Consider the following 15,917-nt stretch of genomic DNA (forward strand, 5'->3'; position numbering starts at 1 on the left):
TTTGTAGATTGGTGATACAGTAGGAATCTGAAATCTGGATTGTTGTATCACATTGCCTCTTGTGCACACAACAAAATATTTTCTAAAACTTACCATAATGTCTTATTGTTTTACTTTGATGTGTACCTTAATGAAATACTTCTGTATGCCATTTACATTGCTTACTTATTTCATTAGTCACCAGCTTCTACAGCCTCTGTTTTGTATCTACAACCATCTGAGATAATATATCAACCAGTGGAAATGCCTCAGGATGGTGGATGTGCACCTCCTCCACTTCCAGTGATGGAAGCCTCTATGCCAGAGGTAAAAATGCTACTTTGATTAACTGAAAAAACAGATTGTTGTTTTTGTTTATATCTGGTTGATTGTAACTTTCTTGTTGCTATCTTCTCTGTTATGATCCTCTTATCATGAACAAAACATCTTAATGTTTCTTTCTCTATATTGGTTTTCTGCTTTTTATTTTCCTGATTCCTATGTTCTGTTTTGTTTTCTTCTTATCTTCCACTTCCACATTTTTATTTTTTCATCAGTAGAGTTTGTGAAGAATCAGGTCCCAACGCACATGTCCTGTATGGGATTTAGTTGAGCTGTAGTGGGCGTAATCGAACCTGTGCCTGTAGTAGACTCAAACCTGGCATTGGGAGTATAATGGGAAGAATGTTTTGGCCTTTTATTTGTTCCAAATTTGACTTGCAGTACAGGACTGCCTGAAGATCCTTGGTCTAACAGACCATACCTGTGCCCATGCAGATCAGATGTCTGCAAGCATATTCAGACTGATTAAGAGTAACCTAAATGAATCACTTTTATTTAATGTTCCCACAGGATTACTTACAGCAACAGTCAAAAAGGTCTCAGTCTCAGTAGCCTAGAATGGTTCATGCTTAATACATGTAGTTGCATTTCCTCCCCAATAATTAAACTCATGTGCAGACACAAAGAGAAAGCTTAAGTTACCGAACCCATGCAGATGGCACACATTAAGGAAAAGCGAGACATCAGCCTCCTAATCCACAATGCTTTGTGCTTGTCAGCCAGTTCACTGTGTCTCAAATTCATTGCCGACGTACAAACGAATCTAGGAGCTGAATCAAAAGCTCTGAAAATGGCAGTGTTCTGCACCTGCACTGACATACTATCAGACATGATGATGTCAAGTCACGTTCCCAAGTCATTACACCAGTTCCAGACGATTCGGCTGGCAGGGTGACAATAAAAACTAGGAGCCACCTGTGTTACTCAAATTTAATTAAAGTGGATATTTAAGCTAATTAATACGGCAATTAATTAGACATAGTGGCTGGTATTTTACAACCTTGGTCAGGCAAGGCACATAAAATCCTGCCCGAGGCCAATGGAGAATTCTGCTCTGCAGTGGAAAAGTTCTGGCCAGTGTCTGCAATAAAATGCTTGTGAAGTGTATTTCCAATTTTTTATTAGGTAGTTTGTTAGGGTGGGTGTAAATAGTTCAGCTGAGCCCTGAGTTTCAGCTTAGCAGTTCAGAGTTGTGCGACTGCAGGAAATACTTTATGCAAGAAACAGAGTTTGCATGGAGAACTTTTTTTTAATTTAGAGGATTTATTGCTTGTGAGAGATCCATTTGGACTATCACTCTTCAAACTAGGCCAAACACAGGGGTTCTGATCACTATGGGAGACAGAACCTCCAGTGAGGAGGATGAGAGTGAGAGGAAGAAGGGCACTGGAGGAGATCCTGGATGTGGGCATGGTACATGAGAGTGCCAGAGCTGTGCCCAATCCAGATGGTAATGTTGCCACCATACATCCCCAAAGGAGATGTAAAAGGATAGATGTAGGCCCTTAGATTTTGGCATCAACTACTTCCTGCAGTAATGAATTCCACAGGCTCACAACTCTTTGGGTTTAGAAATGCTTCCTCGCCTCCATCCTAAATGATCTACACTGAATCTCAGACTGTGACCCTGGTTCTGGACTCCCCCACCATCGGCAATATCCTCCCTGCAACTACCCTGTCTAATTCTGTCGGAATTTTGTCAGTTTCTATGAGATTCCCCCCCAGTCATTCGTCTGAACTCCAGCGAAAACAATCCTAACCTAGTCAGTCTCTCCTCATACATCAGTCCCGCCATCCCTGGAAACAGTCTGGTAAATCTTCACTGCATTCACTCAAGCAAGAACATTCTTCATCAGAAAAGGAGACCAAAACTGCACACAGTGTTCTCGGTGTGACTTCACCAAGGCCCTGTATAATTGCAACAACACATCCCTGCTCTTGTATTCAAAACCTCTCGCAGTGAAGGCCAACATACCATTTGCCTTCTTTACCACCTGCTGTACCTGCATGCTTACCTTCAGCGACTAGTGGACAAGGATTCCCATATCCCACCGTCTGCCTTTTTGTTTTGGCTTCCAGTGTGAAGACAGGGCAGATAGGGACCATGCATCTCAGGATGATGGGGAAGATGAGGTGAGGGAACACAGCGACATTCAGGTGGAAGGCTCTGGACATGATTGCATAACCGTGATATCAGGAATGTCCTAAGCAGGCAGATATTTGGTAACATAGGAATTCTGGCCCACCCTGCCATTTATCATGATCTTGGCTGACCCGAGTCTGGTTCAGTTTCCTGCCAGTTCCCTAAAGCCCTTTATCCCACTTTTCATCAGAAACAGTTCTCTTCCTTGAATCTGTTTATTGATTATGCCTCCACTGCACCCTGGGGCAGTGAATTCCACAGATTCACAACCCACTAAGAGAAGTAACTTCTCATCTCAATTTTGATCCTACCTGATTTAATTTGATTTTGATTTATTATTGTCACATGTATTATCATAATGATTCTTGTGTGTTATACAGACAAAACACACTGTTCATAGAGAAGGAGAGAGTGCAGAATGTAATGTTGCAGCCATAGCTAGGATGTAGAGAAAGATCGACTTAATGCAAGATAAAAGAACATTCAGAAGTCTGGCAGCAGCAGAGAAGAAGCTGTTCTTGAGTCGGTTGGTACATGACCTCAGACTTATGTATCTTTTTACTGAAGGAAGAAGGTGGAAGAGAGAATGTCCAGGATGTGTGGAGTCCTTAATTATGCTGGCTGCTTGCTGAGGCAGCGAGAAGTATAGACAGAGTCAATGGATGGGAGGCTGGGTTGCATGATGGATTGGGCTACATTCACGATCTTTTGTAGATCCTTGCGTCTTGGGCAGAGCAGGAGCCATACCATGTTGTGATACAACCAGAAAAGAATGCTTTCTATGGTGCATCTGTAAAAGATGGTGAGAGTCATAGCTGACATGCCAAATTTCTTTAGTCTTCTGAGAAAGTAGAGGCATTGGTGAGTTTTCTTAACTGTAGTGTCAGAATGGAGGACCAGGACAGGGTATTAGTGATCTGGACATCTAAAAACTTAAAGTTCTCGACGCTTTCTACTTCTACATGCCATTGATGTAAACAAGAGCGTGTTCTCCTTTAGCTTCCTAAAGTCAATGACAATTTCGTTTGTTTTGTTGACATTGAGGGAGAGATTATTGTTGTCACACCAGTTCGCCAGATTCTCTTTCTCATTCTTGTGCTCTGTCTTGTCACTGTTTGAGATTCAACCCACTATGGTGGTGTCATCAGCAAACTTGAAAATTGAATTGGAGGGGAATTTGGCCACACAGTCATAGGTATATAAGGAGTAGTAGGGGGTGAGAACACAGCCTTGTGGGGCACCGGTGTTGAGTATGATTGTGGAGGAGGTGTTGTTGCCTATCCTTACTGATTGCGATATGTGAGTTGGCAAGTTCAGGATCCAGTCGCAGAGGGAGGTGCCGAAGCTCAGGCTATGGAGTTTGGAGATGAGTATTGTGGGAATAATAAGTGCCAGAAATCGGCATGGAGTTGATTACCATATGGAAATAGCAAATTCTATAGGATTAGCAGGCCAGGGACTGTATTCTCTGGGCCTGCTTGTGTCTCTTACCCCACCAAGAGAGGTTCCCACCAGTGGGGTTTACAACTGCTCCCCACTAACAGGGAACAGGGGTACTTGCCCCACTGATGGGGACAGAAGCCATCGAGGCCCACCCAGGGGTTGCCCCTTGCGCAGTGTCATCCTGGGACTGCCCACAAGGCAAAATGGCTGTGCCAAGAGGGGGTGGGGCATATGGGGGGACCAATCGGTGGCAGAGCTGCTGCCACTCTGCAATAGGATCAGTGAGGGAGGGAGTGAAGGAGCCATCAGAGCTGGCCATGGGGGGTGGGGGAGTATGATTTAGGGGGTGTCAGGAGACCAGCGATCGTTGGGGAGAGGGGCCAATGATTGGGAGAGGGGGACCTGGGAAAATACCAGGAGGTTGGTGAGGGGAGCAGGGTGGCAGTGTACATGTGCCAGTCTCCCCAATGACATATTGGTATATATGCTGTGGCCTGTTCAGTGTACTGATTCGGGTTTCTCAAGTGGGATGACCCCCTGTCCCCCACTTTCTAGCGTGAATCCCTCTGAGGCACATTGTGATGAATTCTAGCGAGTATAAGCCCAAATGTTCAACTGTTCCTCATACGACAGCCCTTTCATCCCTGGAATCAACCTGGTGAACCTCCTCTGAACAATACTGCTCACCACTGCCAATTGTAACAACACTTGTTTACTTTTAAAACCCAGCCCTTTTGCAGTAAAAGCCAAGATTCCATTTGCCTTTCTTATTATATGCTGTACCCACATACCCACTTTTCACGATTCATGCACAGGGACATATCCAGATCCTTGTGCACTGATGCACTTTGAATCTGCTTCTCATTTAAATAGTAATTTGCCCTTCCAATTTCTAGCCAAAATGGATAACCTTACACATCCTCCACATTAAATTCCATCTGGCAGATTCTGGCCCATTATCCTAGCCTATCCATATCCATCTGTAAACTCTTTTCTCCTCACCACAGCCTGCTTCCCCACCTGTTTTAGTATCATTTGCGAATTTTGCTATGTTACACTCTGTTTGCAGCTCATTTGTTTAGATTGTAAAAAGTTTAGGTCCGAGACCTGAACCCTGTGGCACCCCGCTAGTTTACCATCAGGAGAAGGACCCATTTTTCCTGACCCTCTGCTTTCTGTCAGTCAGCTAATCTTCTATCCAAGTCAATACTTTACCCCAATCCCCTAGGAGCTAGCCTTCTGGATCAGACATTTATGAGATACCTTTTCAAATGCCTTCTGGAAGTCTAGATATACCACATCCACAGGATCTCTATTATCCACCTTGCTGGTTACATCCCCAAAAAACTCCAGCAAGTTTATCAAGTACAACTTGGCCCTTCATAAAACTATACTGACACCAGTAAATTGAGCTTGTGTTTTCCCAAGTATTCAGTTATCTCCTCCTTAATGATTGACTCCAGAAACTTCCCCACCATAGAGGTCAAACTACAGTTTCCTACTTTTTGCCTGTCTCCTTCTTTGAATAAGGGTGTCACATTAGTGTGTTTCCAATCCACTGTAATAAGGAACAGTACAGCACAGGAACAGGCCTTCGGCACTCCAAGCCTGCGCTGATCACGTTGTCGTATCTAGATCAACAGCTTATATCCCTCTATTCCACGTTTGTTCAGGTACCTAGTGGTATCTCTCCAGAATCCAGGGAATTTTGGAATATCATGACAAAAACATCCACTGCTACCGCTTTTAATACCCTTAGATGCAAGTCATCAGTGTTTAATTCTGTCAGTTTACTTAATACTTTGTCCCTAGTTATAGTAATTTTAACAAGTTCCTCTGTAGGAACAATAGATTTTGGGGAAAAAAACTATCTTCCACTGTGAAAACAGAGACAAAATATTGGTTTAGTGCCTCTACCAAGTTTCCCTTTATTACTTCACCATTGTCACCTTTAAAGAACTTTCACTATTCTCTTCCTTTTTGTATAGTTATAGAAGCTTTTGTTTCAGTGCTTCTGTTTTCTGCTAGTTTCTTTTCGTAGTTCATTTTAGCTCTTTTGATTTTGCTTTCAGTGACCCTTTGCAGACTTTTAAAGCTCTCAATCTTCCAGAGTGCCTCTAACTTAATTGCCCCATTTTTCACCTTTACTTTATTCTTGACTTTCTTATTAAGCCATGGATGATGTTTCACCTTTTTACAATTCCTCTTCCTCTCAGGAATATACTTTAATTGAGAGGTATTTAGTATCTCCTGAAACATTTGTCATTGTTCTTCAACTGCCCTGTCCTTTAATATTTTTGCCTAGTCCACTATGGCCAGCTCCTTCTTCAGGCCTGTATAATTACTTTTGCCCAACACTAAAACTCTAGTATGTGACTCTGCCTGCACTCTTTCAATCTGAATTTGAAATGCTAGCATGTTGTGGTCATTTCTTCCATGAGGATCCTTAACTACAAGATCATTTATCAATCCTTCATCATTACCAAATCTAAAGTAGCCAGTTCTCTGGTTGGCTCCATGACATGTTGCTCTAAGAAACAATCCCTCATACAATCTGTGAACTTTTCCTCGAGATTACCCTTGCCAAGTTGATGAATCGAGTCAATATGCATGTTAAAATCACCCATAATTACCATTGTGCTCTTTTTATAAGCCCTCATAATTTCCTGATTTATATTATGCCCCACTTCAGAAGTACTGTTCGGGGGCCTACAACTTACTCCGACCAAGGGGTTTCTTCCCTTTTTATTTCCACCCAGACTGATTCAACATTTTGGTTCCTAGTGACAATATCATTTCTTAATACATCCTTGATATCGTCCTTAACCAATAAAGTAACTCCCATCTGTTCATCTACCCTTTCAGAACACAGAGCCCCCTTGGACATCAGGATCCTACTGTAACCACATTTCAGTAATCCCCACCAGGTCATGCCCGTTTTTCTCTGGTTTGTGCCATCAACTCATCAACTTTATTCCAAATACTGCACACATTAGGTGCAAGGTTTAAAGCCATAGAATCCCTACAATGCAGAAGGAGGCTATTCGGCCTATCAAGTCTGCACAGACATCAGTCCCACCCAGGCCCTATCCCCATAATCCCACATCTTGCCCTGTTAGTTCCCCTGACACTAATGGCCAATCAACCTAACCTGTACATCTTTGGATTGTGGGAGGAAACCAGAGCACCCAGAGGAAACCACGAAGACACAGAAAGAATGTTCAGACTCCACACACAGTGACCCAAAGCTAGAATTGAACCCGGGTACTGTGAGGCAGCAGTACTAACTACTGTGCTACCACACACCCCCATTCAGTCCTTATGATTTGTCTTTCTCTGTACACTACACTTCACATATTCTCCATCCTTATTAATCACTGACAACACTGAGCCTCATCTCTGTCATTTATATTTCAGAGGCCGGTGTTCTTGCATCAGATTCCCTTTTTTCACAAATTTCATTCCACTCCTGAAGTGCTTCAGGTAAAAAGCCAGAATCAGGAGTACAAATGAACCTGATACTGCCATATTTATATACAGGTGAGGCTGCCTCTTTGGGCAGGTAATTATGACCTCTGTCAGAGAGCTCATACTCTTAAGAGCCCCACATCATGGGTCTCATCGAAGTCATTATAGTTCTCACTTCCCTGCCTTATTAGATTAAATCCACCTGAGTTGCACTAGCTAACCTCCCGACCAGGAAGTCATTGTCCCTTTAGTTAAGACGCAACCTGTCCTTTTTTTACAAGTCCCACTTGCCTTGGAAGAGATCTGGAACCCTCCCGCTACACCAACTCTTTACCCACTTGATAAGCTGTACTATCTTCCTATTCCTTTCAATTATTTCTGAACTCCCAATCTCAGAGGTGTGTACATGGCATGGTCGAAACTTTTTTCCATGTAGAATGTGAAACTCACATCACCATCCTCTCAACACATTTATCCTGTCTACAATTATTGACATTTGATGTACCCTGTCTGCTTCAAACTATAAAGCTATCTCCTTAAAGAAGTTCCACAGCTAAACTATATTTTAAAAATACCTTGGCATGAAAAACAAAGAGATCAGGGTTTATTTACATGCTGATTATGGGACTTAGCATTAACAGGCATATGGAATGCACTCACGGCTCATTTGGCATTACTGTGGATTTTCTTTTGATGCATTTGAGTGCACCGGCACAGTGCTCCTCCCTCACTTGCAACTGCATCAGAGGGAATCTGCTGATCTGCTACTTCTATGCTTTGGATGACTTTGGCAGCGCCCTCTGAGCAGCTGAGCACTTGAACAGCTGCCACATTGGAAAACTGCTTCTGACTGGCAGGAGGATCTTCTGTCACCACAGCACTGGACACGGACTGTGTTAATGGCAGGTTGACAGAGGAGATGCTTCCCCAAGCAGAGGTACCCTTAGCGTTGCTTTCAGTTGATGTTCATTCTCTGCAGCTATCTCCATTTGGTCCTCCATGCCTTCCTGTGAGGTCCTATCCTCTTTCTGTCCAAGCATCAGCACAGGTTCTGGCACCTCAGCTGCAATTAACACTTTGGGATGAGGGCGTCGGCATAGCCTGTGGAAATTGCCAGTGGTGGAACAGGCCTCAGGCAGTTGCTTATGCTCCCAGTCTGTTTTTGCCCTGAGTCAGGGCCCCTGAATTCAGAGCCAGGGCAATGGTGTACAGGTCAGAATGCATATCCACGATTGCATGTGCAATGCTTGTTTTATCCCCCCAGAACATTTGGCAGTCTGTCCGTGGAGAAAGCTCCTAAGAGTGGGCTATCACAGTGCATACGTCTGGATGGCCACCTCCACAACACAGGCCAGAGCATGCAACCCCACTGGTATATCCACCAAACCTCCACAGACCTCTTGCTAAATATTTAGCATCTGCTGCCTCATGGGCAATTCCAGAGATTCATCATCAGTTCCTGGATCACCATGGATATTTTTCCAACTGCCTGAAGCCTGTTCCACCACTGGCAACCCTCCCCAGACTATGCCCACTCTCATCCTGATGTGTTAATTGCAGCTGAGGCGCCAGAATCTGTGCTGATGCTTGTATAGAGGGGAGGATGTGATGCTGCAACCTCCAAAAGTTCTTTCTCATCCTCGGAGGGGAATAATGGCATGGTATGTAGATGAGGGAGGGTCAGATGACAGAGACATAAGTAAGGGGGTTAGCAGTCATTACAAATCTTGCCACAACTACGCAAAGGCACAATGCTCAGCAACATTTCAGGCATATGTAAACATGAGGGATGAGACTATGCAGACACTATGCACACTTGCAGCAACAACTAGCTTCTGAGTATGAAGTTTCCCTAGGTTTTAGCTTTGGTTCAAGATTTTTGACTTTCATTGAATCATGCCAAACCTCTGTCCACCTCACACTTGCCCTATCCCTCTTTCCTCTCAGTTTAGCCATATGCTATCTCTCCAGACTGAAGCCTTCCTCCTGTCTTACCTCTGCCAGCGGACCTGAATTGCTTCAATTCCAATAGCATAAGAGCCTCTTCCTCAAATGTAAGTCAGTACAACAAACCTCCTCCAGTCAAACCTCTATGGCACACTTTTCTTGAAAATAGGTATAGCATTGCAATCACTAGCACTATTAATTTATTTGATGTCATCCCACCTACGCATTATAAATATTATTAATGCTTGGCAGCCTAGATGCTGTGCACCTTCCTCATTTGCACAGGCCCCCATCCTGTAACTGAACCAAAGTGACAAACGTGCATTGACCTCAGTACTAACAACAATGCCCATTCCACCATGCTGTCGTGGAGTTCCAGTCAAAATCACATATCTCCAGCTTACGTGGCCCAAAACCTGTAGCACATGGCACAAACTTAGACACACTGGGGACTTATTCACCCTTGGTGACCTCATGAGGTCATTGAGCCTCTTATGGCATTGAGACTGCATGCACTACACCAACACAATGCTGCTGACCTCAGCAGCGATCTCCCCCCAGGCTGAATATTTTAGATGGATTTCTTTTCTTTCCGTTGGATGACATTAGTGATCCTGTCTGTTTGAAGCAGCAGGGAGGAAGGTTCGCAGGAAGTCATTATTAAATCAAGAGTCCAGTTTTATTCTTCTTGCTGCCTGTCCTCTTGTCATGATGGCCCAGGCATCTCTGGAGGAAAGCATCTAGTAACATCTAGCTCCCCTATGCTAAGATGCAAAAACTTGTTAATGTTCAAAAAGAATGCTCCCAGGCCGTGTATCCAACTGTGGGTCCGGAGTTGGAGTTTGAAGTTCCCATACCCCTTGCCCCAGGATCTAGATAAACCTGGGCTGTCATGACTGTGAGATGCTACACCTTGAGCTGTTTGACCAAGGGAGGCAGCTGTTGATTCCCCTTCTCCCCCACCAGTTGCCATGCCCTGGATACACAACTAATCCCTAGGTGTCTTTGAGTCCCATCTTCTCTCTCTTCCCCAGTGTTGAAGAGAAATCAGGCTTTTTGATTGAGGGAGGATGTACCTTCAGCTGTTGAATGGAGCAGGCTACACTTGATTCCATCCTTCTATGCTACAGGGTATGCAAACAACAGCCATCAAATGATCTGCTGGGATGTCTGTGAACCTCCTCCTCATTCCTTTCTCAAGGCTGTTCGACTGAGGGGAGGAGGGCAATCCACCCTCCAACACCCTGGGAAACATGGACAACACTCTGGAGGCTGATCCCCAGGGTTGTCTTTGAATTCCCACCTAACCACCTTTCCCCAGGGTCTAGAAGTATCTAGATTGTTTGATAGGGGAAAATGCATCTGGTCTCCTGTCTCTTCTCTCACCCTACCTACCCCAATACTCTGGAGTATGTGGATGGTGGCCTGGAGGTTGATTCCCTGGGGTGCCTTTTATGTCCTCACCATCTGTCCAGGCCGAAAGAAATCGGGACTGTGATTGCAGGAGGTTGTATTTTAACTGGGGGAGGCTACAAACTACCTAATCCTCACCTGCAACCTGGTTAAGAAATCAGCCACCAACACCCTCTCTTCCCCCTTCTGCCCCAGGTCTGCTGAAATTTGAGCTGTTCAACTGCAGATGACTGCACCTGATCTGGGTGTCCTGGTACACAAATGGCAAGAGGCTACTGTGCAGGTACATCAAGTAATTAGGGAAGTTAATACAATGTTATCATTTACTGCGAGGGGAATTGAAAGTAGGGAGCTTATGCTCCAGTTGTACAGAACATTGGTGAAACCACATGTGGAACACTGTATACAATGTGGGTGTCCTTATTTAAGGAAAGATGTAGCTACACTGGAAGCAGTTCAGAGAGAGAGTTTATTATGCTATTACCAGGAATGAGTAGATTGTTTTATGAGGAAAGGTTGGGCAGACGTGGCTTGTTTCCACCGGAGTTTAGAAGATTAAGAGGCAACTTGATTGAACCTTTTAAGACATTGATTGAGATGTTTTCACAGAGTGGATGTGGAAAGGATGTTTCCTCTTGTGGGAAAATTCAGAATTCAAGGTTACTATTTAAAAGGAAGAGACCAGTCATTTAAGACAGAGATTTCTGTTGGCAGGACATCAGTCTTTGGAGCACCGATCGTCAAATGGACATGGAAGCAAAGTTGTTGAATATTTCTAAGGCAGAGCCCGATAGATTGTTGATCAGCAAGGGAAGAAAGATTATCGAAGGTGGTTTGGAATGTGGAGTTGATGTTACAATCAGATCATCCATGATCTTATTGAATGGCGAAGCAGGCTCAAGGGCAGAGTGGCCTACTCCTAATTTAGAACATAGAACATTACAGCGCAGAACAGGCCCTTCGGCCCACGATGTTGCGCCGACCAATTAAAAAGCAATGACCCTCTAACCTAAACCATTCCCTTTCCATCCATAAACCTATCCTAAAATTTGTATGTTTATATCTAAGAATATCTTTATACATGAATAGGATGGGAACAAAGGGTCCCCAGAAGGGTATGGGGTTTTAGTTCAGTTGGACAGCATGGTTGGTGCAGGCTTGGAGGGCCAAAGGGCCTGTCCCTGTGCTGTAATTTTCTTTGTTCTCAATATCACCTTATCACAAAGGTAACTTTGGACATGTCCATTATTAAACAGATGCACACTTACCTTAAATGCCAGCAAATATATTTCCCATACAAAAAGGCTGATGAATTCTGCTCCATGTTGACATTTGCTGGGTCCCCTGACACTGTCTGTGCCAGAGTACTCTTTAAAGTCCTGGCTGTGACCCTGTACCAGGTCATGGCTAACAACCTCAGATGCCAGACATCTGTGCTCCATCGAATTTGATGAGAAGTTCACTTTTAGGCCTTAAACCTATCCTCCATGCATTATTGGAATAAGGTTTTATATGATGCGTTTGAACAGCAGGCCCTGTGTTTGAAAGGCTGCCCTCCATGCAGGAGCATATTATTCAGTCCTTGTCCTTTCTGTATTCATTATATGCCTCCTGTGGAATTCCACCTCAATATTAATCACCACAAAAAGTTGGCGAATTAAAAATTGAGAAAATGTCCTCAACTTGCCCAGTGGGTTATATGGTGTGTGTGTATCCCATCTTGAAGATAGGATACTTCCTTTTTCAAATCAAGTTTCTAATTGAACTGTGGGGTTCTGTGTTAAACAGCTCTCAGCTGAGTTATCTGGCAATAAAGGGCCTGTTTGTGCTGTAGTGTTCTATGTTCTATGAAACGAAAGCAGGTGACCAGCTCCAGCAGTTAAGCACTTTAACAATTACTCCTCTTTGGGCTAAATGTAAGAGCAGTTCTTCCCTGAGCCCTTCAGTCAAACCTTCGGCGTCCCTTCTGCTGATTACAACCTCTCTTTGTTGCTGCAAGTGGTAATGTACCGACCCCTATCACACTCTGATTCTGAGCTGTGTTTATCCCTTGTCAGTTGTCAAACTGCGATTATCTGCTACTAAGCTCCAGTCACTTCCAGCCATTGGTCACCTTCTGACCTAGAGGCGAAAGAGCAACCACTGAGTTAAGGTTGATACCTGTAGGGTGATGCAATAAAGGTGCAGAGTTTGTGTAGATTGGAACTGAGATGGCAATTGTGTGTCAGTACTGTCTCACACATCTCTTCTTTCAACACTTGGTCACTTCATTACCACCTTCCATTGGAAGATCTGAAGTAAAACTTAGAGCTCCAAATAGCTGATAACCACAGAAGTGATAATGTCTTGAGGTCAGGGTATGGTGGTGCTTTGGTATATTTAAAAACACATTTGAAAATTTTGCCCTACTTCAACAGATGTAACCATGATTTTTCTTGATGGGAAACAAGGAGTTCTGTGAATATTCACAATTTTGGATTTTGGCAGAGCATTGTATAGTGTATACTTTGTACAATAATATAGCTTTTTGCTCCTTAGCCCTACGCTGATCACAGTGTTCAAGCACCATACCACCAAGTTTACACACAAAGCCCTATGGCAGTAGCAGCTCCTGTGATGCAGCAAGAACAAGTGAAGGTAGGAACATGCTTTTCCTCCCTTACTATTCAGATTTCTCCCAGGTAATACCCATCTTAGGGAAAGAAGCATAACACAATGATTATTTCTCTTCCCTCATGATGTGATCCCACAACAAGAATTTGTGTTAGTGATTTGTGGGTGGAACCTATTTCATTTGACAATTGGCCAGATCTTAATAGAGTGAGAATTTTTACAGCATGCACCATTAGTTAGATTTTCTTACTCTTCAATGTACGAAAAATTTGAGCCATAACTTGCTGCACATACAAAGTGATCATGGCATGAAGATATTTGGAGCCTTAGTAAATGTAGGGGCCAACACTGATCTTTTTACCTGATGAGTTACTACGAAACAGGAACAATGGAGATAGAGGGTAAATGAGAGCCATGTCAATCAGGTTTAAAAAAAGAAAGTTATTAAAAATTGGCACTTTTAGAAATCGCTTGATAATAATTGACAGCATCCAGAAATGAAATTGAATAATTTAAACTGTTCACTTTACGGACCAGAGAGATTGATTGCTATTTCAGCGACGGTTATCACATGGTTTTGAGTACTTGCATCTTTAGTTGCCAGATTTAAGTTTCTGTGGAAAGTTTAACGGTCAATTAATGTTTAAATCCCATAGGTAATTACAGCCACTGCATTTGCAGGAGGCACATCAACCGGACATGAAATCGCAGTGCCTGCAGTGTCACTGCCAACCACAAATAGCTGCCTGCAACAAAAATAGAGGACTGTCCATAATATTATGCAATATAAACATATTTAAACAAGACGTGGAGATGCCAGCATTGGACAAGGATGAGCACGGTAAGAAGTTTCACAACACCAGGTTAAAGTCCAACTGGTTTATTTTGAATCGCGAGCTTTCAGAGTGCTGCTTTTTATCAGGTGAGTGGAGAGGTGGGTTCACAAACATGGCATATATAGGCAAAGACACAATTGCAAGATAATGGTTGGAATGCGAGTCTTCACGAGTAATCAAGTTGAGGGGGTTGAGCTATGAGGAGAGGCTGAATAAACTAGGCTTGTACTCGTTAGAGTTTAGAAGAATGAGGGGAGATCTCATTGAGACGTATAAGATGATGAATGGGATGGATAGGATAGAGGTGGAAAGACTCTTCCCGCTCAAAAAAGACAGTAGGACTAGGGGGCACAGCCTCAAGATAAAGGGGGGGCAGTTCAGAACGGAGTTGAGGAGGAACTTCTTCACTCAAAGGGTGGTGAATCTCTGGAATTCTCTGCCCGTTGAAGTGGTGGAGGCTGCCTCGCTAAATATTTTTAAGAAGCGGGTTGATGGGTTTTTGATAAGAGAGGGGATTAAGGGTTATGGGGAGAGGGCGGGAAAGTGGAACTGAGCCACGACAGATCAGCCATGATCTTATTGAATGGCGGGGCAGGCTCGAAGGGCCAGATGGCCTACTCCTGCTCCTATTTCTTATGTTCTTATGTTCTTAAGTCTTTACAGCCAGTGTGAGTCAAGAGAGGGATAATCACAGGTTAATGAGGTGTGAATTGTTTCAAGCTAGGACAGTAGGATTTGCAAGGCCAGGTCAAGTGGTGGGGGTTACATGTTGTGTGACGTGAACCCAAGATCCCGGTTGAGGTTGTCCCCGTGCACTTACAACTTGGCTATTAATTTTTGGTCAGCGATTCTGCGTTGTCATGTGTCTTGAAGGCTGCCTTGGAGAACACTTACCCGAAGATCGGAGGCTGATTGCTGAAGTGCTACCGACTGGAAGGGAACACTCCTGCTTGGTGATTGTCGCGTGGTGTCCATTCATCCATTGTCGTAGCATCTGCCTGGTCTCGCCGATGCACCACACCTCGAGATATCCTTTCCTGCAACATATGAGATAGACAACGTTGGCCAAGTCACATGAGTATGTTAGATGTACCTGTCTTCATCAATGACATGTTGAAAGCTCTGAAAAAGATGTCGTTATTTCTCTGTCTGGGAAAGTACTGGATGACGAGGGTACTCTGGTCTTGTCCTGAGTTTGTCTTCTGAGGACATCAGTACGGTTTTTCACTGTGGCATGTCAGAACTGTCGATCAATGAGTTGAGCGCCCAAACCCCGTTCTCACAAGGGCGTGTGTCAGCGTCTGTGGATGTCTGTTGAGTTCCTCCTCATCTGAGCAGATCCTGTGTTTCCAGAGGGTTGTCCGATAGGGGATGGCTTCGTTAACGTGTTTAGGGTGGAAGCTGGAGAAGTAGAGCATTGTGAGGTCATCTGTGGGTTTGCGGTAGAGCGAAGTGCTGAGGTGACTGCCCTTGATGGAGATGCGTGTGTCCAAGAATGCAACTGATTCTGGAGAGTAGTGCTCAACCAGGATCTTGGATTCATGTCACACTACCTGTAACCCCCACCGTTCAGCCTGAGCTTGCAAAATCCCACTAACTATCCTGGCTTGAGACAATTCACATCTCTTTAACCTATGATTATCTTCTTTCCACTTGCACCTGTCTGCACCTGTAAAGACTTGATTACCTGTAAAGACTTATATTCCAACCATTATCTTGCAATTGTGTCTCTG

The 15,917-nt window shown here is 43.9% G+C and overlaps 1 protein-coding gene across 2 annotated transcripts in view; it reads left to right on the forward strand.

Moving 5' to 3' along the window:
* The window catches only part of LOC145349685 (protein boule-like), a 163,547-nt gene that overhangs the window by 130,045 nt on the left and 17,585 nt on the right, over positions 1-15,917 (forward strand). For both annotated transcript variants that reach the window (XM_080198215.1, XM_080198213.1), the window contains exons 9-10: positions 178-306; positions 13,274-13,372. In XM_080198215.1, the coding sequence (XP_080054341.1) occupies positions 178-306; positions 13,274-13,372 (228 nt within the window). The remainder of the gene's footprint in view (positions 1-177; positions 307-13,273; positions 13,373-15,917) is intronic.

Source organism: Carcharhinus amblyrhynchos, chromosome 11, assembly GCF_965287045.1.
Source record: "Carcharhinus amblyrhynchos chromosome 11, sCarAmb.v2.hapA, whole genome shotgun sequence".
Lineage (NCBI taxonomy): Eukaryota > Metazoa > Chordata > Chondrichthyes > Carcharhiniformes > Carcharhinidae > Carcharhinus > Carcharhinus amblyrhynchos.